Below are 12642 nucleotides of genomic sequence, written 5' to 3'. Positions count from 1 at the left end.
TGAAGAATTGAGTTTGAATTTTGATGGGGATTGCATTGAATCTATAAATTGCTTTTGGTAACATGGCCATTTTTACTATGTTGATCCTGCAAATTTCTTTCTTCAGAGTCTTGAAGTTCTTGTCATACAGATCTTTCACTTCCTTAGTTAGAGTCACTCCAAGGTATTTTATATCATTTGAACATTTCTTTAAGTGCGTCTTGGGCATTTGAGATTCCTCCATTGAGAATTCTCTGTTTGGCTCTGAGCCCTATTTTTAAAATTCAGTTATTTGAGTTGTTGGTGTCTAACTTCTTGGTTCTTTATGAATTCTGGATATTAGATTAGGTAATAAGGTAGAATCATTTTTGTTCCCCACTTACTTCTCTCCTGAATATTTATATAGTTGTGGTCTTCCTATAATCAACATCACTTTTTCTGAACATAAGCAGCCTAAATTCTCCAACACTAGATGTTACATATTTGTTGTCATTTAGGAACTCAAATGTTTAATCCATTGAAATTTGCTAACCTTCATCAAATACAGCAAAAAGCAGTACAAATTGGTACAACATCTGTGTTCTTTCTTTGGAGAGACTGCCTGAAAGAGAAGAGAAAGCATTTATTGTCAATTTAAAACGCCCTTGTAGAAAATTGCCACAAGAAGGACAAATTTCTTCACAGACCATTTGAGTATAAAAAATGAAATATTTTGCCTAATGTTAACTTTTTTCTTTGGTGTAAGGGCCTTTAAATTGGTATTTCTAAAACTATTGGGAGTAAATGGTTACTTATGTAAGTTTCCAATTTCTTCTAGAAATTATTTTGTTTTTAAAAATAAAAACCCCTGAATTTCTGGGAAATGGAATTTAAAGTAAAACAAACAAACAAACAAAAACCAACAAACAAATAAGTCAAAATAAAACATACAAATGGATATGTGGATAGATATATAGATAGGTTTTTACAGGAGAAAATAACAAAAATAGTAAATATTGTCAATGGAATGTGTATATGGATAATTAATGTAGTGAACTTCTATTGCCTTTATAACTTTTACTTATGTAATTGCAAGTAGTAGACATTATATGTGAAGAAAACAAACAACTAAAGTCACATTTTGAACATTTATTAATATAGTTTAAAAATTGTGTTTATATAGTCTTATATGTGTGCATATTTCTATGTGAGAGCAGATGAATTTCTGTGCCCAGCTTTTCCTCCCATTCTCCTAGCAGCTTATTTTACAAAGTAAAAGTTACTTATTTTAACATAGCCCACTTATACATTCACATTTTTAAATTTGTTGAAAGTTTTATACATGTATGAAATGAATGTTAGTCATTTTTTCCCACAATTACCCCATTCTCATCCTACATCTGCTACTGAAACCATTCTTCGCATGAAGCCCCACTCCTACTTTCATGTTTTCTTTTTTGGTGTGAATTTTCATGGCTTTTTTGGAGTCAGATTTATATACCTTTCTCCTATCCACAATAATAAAAACTTTCTGCTATGTTTTGTAAAAGTTTTAAAGCATTACATTTTACATTTTAAGACTGTCATTTTGGGTCCACATGGGGAAAAGCTACCATAGGTGAGTTGTGTCCATCTTCTGGCCCACGGCCCTGTCAACCTTCCTAAGCCTTCAGGGCCCCAAGAATATCCAGGCTAGATGCCTCCCCAACCAATCCCTGGCCTGCCAAGACCACTTGGGGCACAACCAACAGAGGTAAGCTGCTCACTGTCCCCTGACCTTCATCTTATTGCACATGGCTTTGCTTGCCTTCCTAAAGAGGCTTGTGGGGTCCCCAGAAATAGTCAGGGCCACCCGAGACACAGCCAGCAGAGGTGAGCAGCTTGCTGTTCCTTGAGATCCATTTTCAGATATAAGGCACTGCACCTGCCTCCTGAGGAGACCTGCTGACATAAGGAATATTCATCTAATACCAGTAACAACCAGATGGCTAAAGGACAGCATAAGAACACAATCAACAAGGGCCAGGGCAATATGGCACCACCAGAGGTCAGCTATCCTGCTACATCAATCACTGAATATCCTAAAACACCTGAATTGACCTTAACCCTAACACACACACACACACACACAAACACCACTCACCACCAATATCAAAATAACAGGAATTAACAATAGCTAGTCATTAACATTTCTCAACATCAATGGACTCAATTCCCCAATAAAAAGACACAGGCTAACAAAACTGATATGAAAACAGGATTCTTCATTTTGTTGCACACAAGAAACACACCCCAGCAACAAAGACAGACATTACCTCAGAGTAAAGGGCTGGGAAAAGTACAGCATTCTACCAGACTTTTTTTTTTTCCAAATGATCTAAGATTTTATTCCTTGACTTAAAAAAGACCCCAATGTTATTTAAAGCAATAACTACATAGGACAATTTTGAAACTATTTGAGTTATTAAATGTAACATTCCAAAGGCCAAGGAGCTATATACATAAACAAAGTCATTTTATATAGAGAACAATGCAAATTTTATTTTACAGCGTCAACTTCTTTTAAATAAAGGAGAGTGTAGATTGGTATTCCTTTAGCCATGTTCTGTCTGCCTTCTATTAGACTTTCAAAGAAGAGCTAATACCAATACTTCTCAAACTGTTCCACAAAATAGAAACAAAGCAAAGATTGACAAACTTATTCTATGAAGCCATAGTCATTCTGATATCTGAACTATACAAAGACTCAATAAAGAAAGGGAACTTCAGACCAATTTCCCGTATGAACATTGATGCAAAATGCTCAATAAAATACTTGCAAACTGAACCCAGGAGTACATTAAAGACATTATGATCATGAATACGTAGGATTAACATGGTGAAAATGGCCATCTCACCAAAAAACAACATATAGATTCAATGCAATACCCATAAAAATTCTAACACAATGTTTTATAGACTTTGAAAGAGCAATCTCAAAGTATCACCATTTGCAGATGAAACCATAGTATACATAAGTGACCCCAAAAATTCAACTACAGAACTCCTATTGCTGATAAACAACTTCAGCAAAGGGGATAGATACAAAATTAACTCAAAAAAATCAGTAACCTTGCTTTAAACAATTGAAAAATGGACTGAGAAAGAAAATAAGGAGACAATACCCTTCATAATAGTCACAAATAATATAAAATATCTTGCTGTAACTCTGGCCAAGCAAGTCAACGACTTGTATGACAAAAACATCAAGTCTCTGAAGACATAAATTAAGAAAGATATCAGAAGATGGAAAGATCTCCCATGCTAATGGATGGGTAGGATTAACAGTAGAAATGGTCATCTTACCGAAAGCAATCTACAGATTCAATGCAATTCCCATCAAAATTTCAACATATTTCTTTACAGACCTTGAAGGAGCCAGGCACAACTTCATATTAAAAAGCAAAAATCCAAGGATAGCTAATTTTTTAATTGTACAATTCCATACAATAAAAGAACTTCTGTATTCTTTCATTAACTATCTGGAGCTATCACCATCCCTGATTTCAAGCTGTACTATGGAGTAATAGTAATTCAAACCACATGGTATTGGCATAAAAGCAGACAGATTGATCAATGAAAAAGCATTTAAGATCCAGAAATAACCTCATATACCCATGGACAGTTGATTTTTGACAATGAAGCCAAAACCATACACTGGAAAAAGAAATCATCTTCAAGACATGGTTCCAGTTTAACTGTAGGTCTGCATGTAGAAGAAAGCAAATAAACTCATATCTTTCACCCTACACAAAACTCAAATCCAAGTGGATCAAAGTCCTCAACATAAAAGCAGATACACTCAATCTAATAGAAAAGAAAGTGGCGAACTGGATTGAATACACTGGTACAGAAGACAACTTCCTAAACTTAACACCAGTAGCTCAGGCACTAAGGTCAACAATTAATAAATTGGACTTCATGAAACTGAAAAGCTTCTGTAAGGATAAATACACCATCAATAGGACAAAATGGCAGCCTCCTGATTAGGAAAAGATCTTCATCAACCCTACATCTACCAAAGGACTACTATCCAAATATATAAAGAACACAGGAAATTATACAACAAAAAACCAAATAATCCATTTTTTAAAAATGGGGTACAGAATCAAACAGAATTCTCAATAGAGGAATCTCTAATGTCTGAGAACCACTTAAGAGGGGAATATGATTAGGTATTTGGGAGGAGAGGCAGGACAAAAGCCCTGAGGGGGCCAGCAGAAAGAATGGAAACACGCAACCATGGGAGGTGGGAGGTGGGTCGACCCTCTAGAATGTACCAGAGACCTGGAAGGTGAGAGACTCTTAGGAGTCAAAGGGAGGGAGGGACCTTAGATGAAATGCCCTAAAGTGAGGAAAGGGAACTTGTAGAGACCACCTCCAATAGAAAGACAGGGCATCAACTGGAGGGATGGGGTTGCCATCTCAGAGTCAAAAACTCTGACCCAGAATTGTTCCTGTCTGAAAGTACTGCAGGGACAAAAATGGAGAAGAACCTGAGGAAAAGGAAGTCCAGTGACAGGCCTAAATAGGGATCCAACTCAGGGGGAGTTGGCCTGACACTAATACTGAAGCTATGGTGTGCTTACAAACAGGGGCCTATCAGGACTCTCCTCAGGAAGACCCAACAAGCAGCTAAGAGTCAGATGCAGATATTTACACCCAACCAATGGATAGAAGCTGGTGACCCCTGTGGTTGAATTAGGAAAAAAGATGGGAGAAGTTGAGGTGGAGGTTGACCCTATATGAAGACCAGCATTCTCAACTAACTTCGACTTCCCCGACCTCTCAGACACTGGCTCATCAACCAGGTGATATGAGGCTCCCAACACATATAAAGCAGAGGAAATCTGTGTCTGGACTCAGTGAGAGAAGGTGCACCTAACCCCCAAGAGACTTGAGGTTCCAGGGAGTGGGGCAGTCTGAAGGAGTGGGGGTGGGAGGACATCTTCTTGGAGACTGGGGTCAGGGGTGGTGGGAAGGAGGTATGGGATGTAGAACAGTCAGAGGGTGGACTGGGAAGGGGATAAAGACTGGACTATTAAAAAAAGACTAAAGAATAATAAAAAAGAAACAAAAGAACCTAGATGTCCCTCAACTGAAGAATGGATACAGAAAATGTGGTTCATTTACATGATGGAATACTACTCAGCTCTTAAGAACGAGGACATCCTGAGTTTTGCTGATAAATAGATGGAACTATAAAATATCACCCTAAGTGAGGTAACTTAGATCTAGAAAGACAGGCATGTATGTACTCAATTTTAAGTGGATATTTGCCATAAAGTACAGGATAACCCTGCTACAATGCACAGACCCCAGGAACCTAAGTGATAGGGAAAGCTGAAGTGAGGATGAATGAATCTCACTCAGAAAAGGATATAAAATAGACATTGGAGGTGGAAGAAGGAAGGGAACTGGGTGGGAGAGCAGGTGGGGAGGAGACCTGGGGTGGAACTCAGATGTGGGGGAGTCAGGTGAGGGCTGGGAAAAAGAAAGGAAATGGGGGGCATCTGTAGGATGAGCTGGAGACGTGGGACAGGGGATGCTTTCAGGAATCTATGGCAGAAAACTAGCTGAAACTCCTAGCAGCTGGGAATATGGAGACTGATGTGGTCATTTCCTGTACTCAAGGGAGACTTCCAGTAGAGTGATAAGGACACCAACCCACCCATATATCTTCAACTCAAAATTTGTCCTGCTCACAAGATATATAGGGATAAAGTTGGAGCAGAAATTGAGGGATTGGCCAGCCAATGTCTGGCCCAACTTGAGACCCATCCCATAGGAGAAAGTCAACCCCTGACACTACTAATGACACTCTGCTATGTTTGTAGACAGGACTAGAATAAGTGTCTTCTGAGAGGCTTTATTCAGTAGCTGATGGAAACAGATGCAGAGACCCACGGCCAACCATCAGGCAGACTTTTTGGAGACTTGTGGAAGAGTCAGGGGAAGGATTGAGGGAACTGGAGTGGTCAAGGACACTACAAAAAGACCTACAGAGCCAACTAACCTAGGCCCATGGGGGCTCACGGAGACTGAACCATCAACCAAAGAGCACGAATGGACTGCACCTAGGTCCCCCAGGACATATGTAGCATATGTGTAGGTTGGCCATCATGTAGGTCCCCTAACCATTAGAGCAGGGGCTGTCTCTAATTCTGTTGCCTGCCTCTGGCTCTCCTTCCTCTAGCTGGACTGTCTTGTCTGGCCTCAGTGGGATAGGATGAGTTTACTCCTGCTGTGGCTTGATATGCCAGGGAGGGTTGATACTTATGGGAGGAAGGTTATGTGAGGGTGGGACAGGAAGGAGAGGAAAGGGTCTATGGTCGAGATATAAAGTGAATAAAGAAATAAAAAAGACTAATCTCTTGTGAATTAATACCTGTATAAGGAGTATGGTTTAGGTTCTGGTTCATTTTTTTGTGTATGGCTATCTAGTTATTCTAACACCATTTATTGAAGTTCCCTTTTCTCCATTGATTGTATTTTATACCAATCCATTTTGGCATATCTTTTGTAGATCTACTCTCCTATCTATTCTGTTTCATACCTTTTGACAAATGTGTCATAATAGTGTAGCTGTACAGAAAGTTATACCAATCCATTTTGGCATATTTTTTTGTAGATCTACTCTCCTATCTATTCTGTTTCATAACTTTTGACAAATGTGTCATAATAGTGTAGCTGTACAGAAAGTTATAAATTTGGGTCGAGTGATTAATAAACTATTATTTTGTAAAATATGTTCAACTAACTTAGCAACTGACCTTCTGTAAAAGTTTTAGAGTCAATTTGTGTATATTAACAAAAGTTATACTTGATCCGGGCATGGTGGCACACGCCTTTAATCCCAGCATCTGGGAAGCAGAGGCAGGCGGATTTCTGAGTTCGAGGCCAGCCTGGTCTACAGAGTGAGTTCCAGGACAGCCAGGGCTACACAGAGAAATCCTGTCTCAAAAACCAAAAACAAACAAAAGTTATACTTAAAGTCTGACTGTAATTGCATTATATGTGTACATTGGGGAGAACAAATATCTTTAGTATGTTGAATCTTTTAGCCCACTTTTACAATTTGTTTTCTATTGCTATGATATACACAATGAGCAAAAGCAGGTAGGGTAGTCAGCTTACAGTTTTAGTCCATCACTGAAGAAAGTCAGGGCAGGAACTCAAGGCAAAATACATCGAGGCAGAAACTGAAACAGGCAGCATAGAAGAACACTGCATACTGGCTTGATCCCTATACCTTGTGCAGCCACTTTCCCATAGCACCTAGGACCACCAGGGGTTGTACCACCCACAATGGGCTGGGACCTCCCATATTAATCATTAATCAAGAAAAGCTCTACAGTCCATCCTTATGAAGGCATTTTCTCTATTGTGCTTCCTTCTCTTGTATGACCCTAGTTCATCTCAAGTTGACAAAAAAACTAATCAGTATATCCAATGAGAGCATAGTGTGTTTCTCCACTTGAGTGTTCTTGATTTCTTTCACCTATATTTTGTGGTTTTGATTTTACATGCAATTAAATGTTTTGTTTTGTTAAGGTTTTATATTTTTGATTCTAATTATTCTTTGATAGTCTGTTGAATACAACTGATTTTGATGTTGATCTTGAGTTCTGCAAATCGCCTATACTGTTATTTATAGTTTATTTAAAAATTCTCTTGGACTTTTATACATGCTCAACTATGTTTTCTATAAATGTTTTATGACAATGAAATTGCAATTTATGTTTAATATTATGTTAGTGGAAGACTTCCAATGCTTTATCAAGTAAGAGTAGTTAGAGAGTCTTGTTCCAAGTCTTAATGTGAAACCATGTAGTTTTTCATCACTGTAAGATTAACTGTAAAGTGTTGCTGCTTTTTTAGAATTTCATTTATGAGACAAGGTTCATATATTTTAGGCTGGCCTTGAACTTGCTGTGTCATAAGGATGCCACCTATTCCTGATCTGCCTGCTTCTACCTCCTGAATATTGGGCTTATAGACATGCAACAGCACTCCTGGTTTAACCTGGAGTTTCTTGGGATTTTTTTTTTTTAAGATATTATCAGATTAAGAAGTTCCTTTCTTTAATGGACTGTCCTTCCTTTCTCTACCTCTTCTTTTTTCTTTTTAACCATGACTAATTGTCTAATCTCATTAGCTTCTGTGATTACCTCTGATGGGATCACTCATATTTGATTTTGTTTGAAAATATTTTTCTGTTCTTTTTTGCTTTTCTTAGTTAGACTAACAATTGCTGTGATGAAGACACCATGATAAAAAACCAAGTTTGAGGGGGAAAGGGTTTACTCAATTTATACTTCCAAATAATAATGCATCATTGGAGGAAGTCAGGACAGGAACTCATACAGGGCTGGAACCTGGAGGCAGGCTGATGCAGAGGCCATGGAGGAATGTTGCTTACTGGCTTCCCATGGTTTGCTCAGTCTGCTTTCTTACAAAACCCAGGGCCACTAGCCCAGGGGTGGTACTACCCACAGTGGTACCTTCCACATCAACCTCTAATTAAGAAAATGCTTTACAGCTGGATTTCATAGAGACATTTCCTGAACTGATGACTCTAGCTTGTGTCAAAGATACACAAAACCAGCCAGTACAGTGCTTATACGTTAGATTATATGGTAATTCTGTTTATAAAAATTTGAGGAACCACCAAATTATTTTGTAAAGCAATATTAGATTAGGGTTAAAATTTCTCACATCCTCAATATTTACTACTTTTCTTATCTTTTAAAACATTTATTTTACTTTTTAATTATGTGTACTTGTGTGCTTGTGCATGTGTAATGAAGGCACCCATGGAATTCAGAAGATGGTACGGGATCCTTCCACATTTGAAGATCCAAGGGTTTGTGAATTGCTTGACATATGGGTTAAGAACCAACTCAGGTCCTCTGAAAAAAACTCTAGCCTTTATTTGTTGTTATTATTATAAAAACAATAGATTCAGCCTGGCATGGTGGCGCACGCCTTAATCCCAGCACTCAGGAGGCAGAGGCAGGCGGATTTCTGAGGCCAGCCTACTCTACAAAGTGAGTTCCAGGACTAAACAAACCGTGTCTCAAAAAACCAAAGACCAAAACAAAACAAAACAAAAGACAAACAAACAAACAATAGATTCATCATATTAGTAGATGTAAAGTGGTATGTCATTTTGCCTTTGATTTGCTTTCTCATAATGGTTAATGGTATTGGCATGTTTTGTGTGCTTTTTTGCCATTTCTATATTTTCTGATTCCTATTTTGTTGTGGTGGTAAGGGGGATGGAAACTAGGGCCTTTCACATGCCTAGTAAGGGTTCTACCACTGAGCTAAATCTCCAAGGACCACTTGCATATTTTCTTTGAATATGTATCTTTGCAGATCTTTTACACATTTTAAAATTAGATTCTTCTTTACTATAGACTATAAATTTTCCTTGCATAATTCATAACTCACTTACCAAATATAATTTAGAAATATTTTGCTCCCATTCTAAGCATTGTATTTGTTATTTTCCTGATACACTTTAAAGCCCAAAAGCTTGGCTTATTTAAGAGATGCTTGCCAAATATACAAGTATAAAATTTTAACCCAGTGTTTTCTTTTAATATAGTGTGTTATATTTAGATCTTTGATCCATTTTGAGTTAAATTTTGTATGTAACATGAAGAAAAGCCCAATTTCATTACTAGTTTTGCATCAGTATAGCCAGGTCTTCTGACACTGTGAAAACGCTAGTGTCTACCAAATCAACTGACCTTAAATTTATGGGTTTATTTTTGCACTCTCATCTATATTACATAGATCTACTATTGCTGCAGTAGTACAGCAGTACTACTCTTTCTTGATTATGTGCTCATAATATTCTAATTTTTGTTATATTCATGTTTGCTTTGTATGTCTTTTTTCCATCCTTATCCTTGTAATGTATATTGTTTTTGAAATGTATTTTTTTCTCTTTAAAAAAATTTAATAGGTATTTTCCTCATTTACATTTCCAATGCTATCCTGAAAGTCCCCCATACCCTCCCCCCGACTCCCCTACCCACCCAGTCCCACTTTTTGGCCCTGGCGTTCCCCTGTACTGAAGCATCTAAAGTTTGCAGGACCAATGGGCCTCTCTTTCCACTGATGGCCGACTAGACCATCTTCTGATACATATGCAGCTAGAGACACGAGCTCTGGGAGGGGGGGTACTGGTTAGTTTATAATGTTGTTCCACCTATAGGGTTGCAGACCCCTTTAGCTCCTTGGATACTTTCTCTAGCTCCTCCATTGGGGGCCCTGTGATCCATCCAATAGATGACTGTATGCATCCACTTCTGTGTTTGCTAGGCCCCAGCATAGCCTCTCAAGAGACAGCTATATCTGGATCCTTTCAGCAAAATCTTGATGGCATATGCAATAGTGTCTGGGTTTGGAGGCTGATTATGGGATGGATCCCTGGGTATGGCAGTCTCTAGATGGTCCATCCTTTTGTCTCAGCTCCAATCTTTGTCTCTGTAACTCCTTCCATGGGTGTTTTGCTCCCAATTCTAAGAAGGGGCAAAGTGTCCACACTTTGGTCTTCCTTCTTCTTGAGTTTCATGTGTTTCGCAAATTGTATCTTATATCTTGGGTATTCTAAGTTTCTGGGCTAATATCCACTTATCAGTGAGTACATATCATTTGAGTTCTTTTGTGATTGGATTACCTTACTCAGGATGATGCCCTCCAGATCCAACCATTTGCCTAGGAATTTCATAAATTCATTCTTTTTAATAGCTAAGTAGTACTCCATTGTGTAAATGTACCACATTTTCTGCATCCATTCCTCTGTTGAGGGGCATCTGGCTTCTTTCCAGCTTCTGGCTTTTATAAATAAGGCTGCTATGAACATAGTGGAGCATGTGTCTTACTTACTAGTTGGAACATCTTCTGGATATATGCCCAGGAGAGGTATTGTGGGATCCTCTGGTAATACTATGTCCAATTTTCTGAGGAACCGCCAGACTGATTTCCAGAGTGGTTGTACAAGCTTGTAATCCCACCAAAAATGGAAGAGTGTTCCTCTTTCTCCACATCCTCGCCAGCATCTGCTGTCACCTGAATATTTTATCTTAGCCATTATGACTGGGGTGAGAGAGAATCTCAGGGTTGTTTTGATTTGCATTTCCCTGATGGTTAAGGATGCTGAACATGGGATCGCAGCCGCCAAAATGAAGTTCAATCCCTTCGTGACTTCTGACCGAAGCAAGAACCGCAAACGGCATTTCAATGCGCCTTCTCACATTCGGAGGAAGATCATGTCTTCCCCTCTTTCCAAAGAGCTGAGACAGAAGTATAACGTTCGGTCTATGCCCATTCGGAAGGATGACGAAGTTCAGGTTGTTCGCGGACACTACAAAGGCCAGCAGATTGGCAAGGTGGTCCAAGTGTACAGGAAGAAGTACGTCATCTACATTGAACGCGTCCAGCGAGAGAAGGCTAATGGCACAACCGTCCACGTGGGCATCCACCCCAGCAAGGTCGTTATCACCAGGCTAAAGCTGGACAAGGACCGCAAGAAGATCCTGGAGAGGAAAGCCAAGTCCCGACAAGTAGGAAAGGAGAAGGGCAAATACAAGGAAGAAACGATTGAGAAGATGCAGGAGTAGAGATATCTCATGCACGGCTTTCATTAAAGACTGCTTAAGTAGTCCTCTCTTGTGTGGTGTTTCCCAAGTACCTTGTTTTCTGTGTCAGTCTTTGGGGTCTGGAAAGGACAGCCACCCTCAGATGGTCTGATAGCACTATGACAAGTTATGTGGAATTAAGGGGTTTTTTTCCCCCTGTTTCCTAATAGTTTTGTGGAATCAGGAGCTATAGTGAATTTAAATCTTGGAATGGCCCTTATTTATAGGAATAGCCAGTTGAAGATGTTCCTAGTGGACTGGTACCTGGAAAGGACCCTTAAGAGTCAGTTCTCCCACCTTGTGAGTCTTACAGGTTGTTTGGTCTTGGAGACTGGTACCATCTCACAGGGCCTAAAATATTGGGAAAACCCTCACAATTTTTTGTACCTGTGTGTGTGTGTGTATCTGTATATCAAATCCCTGCAGTGTCTACAGAAGCCAGAAGAGGGCACCAAATCCCCTTGAATTAAATTGTTGGGTCCCCAGACTTGGGCTTAGTTCCTCTGACAGAGCAGCTGGCCAGCTCTCCAACTCTGGAAAAACATGTGTTGTCTCACTGGAAAAAAAAAAAAAAAAAAAAAAAAAAAAAAAAAAAAAAAAAAAAGGATGCTGAACATGTTTTCAGGTGCTTCTCAGCCATTCGGTATTCCTCAAGAGAGAATTCTTTGTTTAGCTCTGAGCCTCATTTTTAAATGGGGTTATTTGATTTTCTGAAGTCCACCTTCATGAGTTCTTTATATACATTGGATATTAGTCCCCTATCTGATTTAGGATAGGTAAAGATCCTTTCCCAATCTGTTGGTGGCCTTTTTGTCTTATTGACGGTGTCTTTTGCCTTGCAGAAGCTTTGCAATTTTATGAGGTCCCATTTATCGATTCTTGATCTTACAGCACAAGCCATTGCTGCTCTATTCAGGAATTTTTCCCCTGTGCCCATATCTTCGAGGCTTTTCCCCACTTTCTCCTCTATAAGTTTCAGTGTCTCTGGTTT

General features: G+C 39.0%; 2 protein-coding genes across 7 annotated transcripts in view; one reads left to right on the top strand and one right to left on the bottom strand.

Moving 5' to 3' along the window:
* Positions 1-12642, bottom strand: part of F8 (coagulation factor VIII) — a 231296-nt gene that overhangs the window by 177989 nt on the left and 40665 nt on the right. For all 6 annotated transcript variants that reach the window (XM_085838324.1, XM_085838320.1, XM_085838319.1 and 3 more), the window contains exon 5: positions 512-580. In XM_085838324.1, the coding sequence (XP_085694450.1) occupies positions 512-580 (69 nt within the window). The remainder of the gene's footprint in view (positions 1-511; positions 581-12642) is intronic.
* On the top strand, positions 11161-11677 carry LOC147004870 (large ribosomal subunit protein uL24). Its single transcript, XM_085838318.1, has one exon. The coding sequence runs from the start codon at positions 11196-11198 to the stop codon at positions 11631-11633; it is 438 nt and encodes a 145-aa protein (XP_085694444.1). The 5' UTR covers positions 11161-11195; the 3' UTR covers positions 11634-11677.

The sequence above is a fragment of the Mus caroli genome, unplaced genomic scaffold, assembly GCF_978045245.1.
Source record: "Mus caroli unplaced genomic scaffold, Mus_caroli_1 scaffold_5, whole genome shotgun sequence".
Taxonomy (NCBI): domain Eukaryota; kingdom Metazoa; phylum Chordata; class Mammalia; order Rodentia; family Muridae; genus Mus; species Mus caroli.
This window is presented reverse-complemented; position numbering and strand designations above follow the sequence as displayed.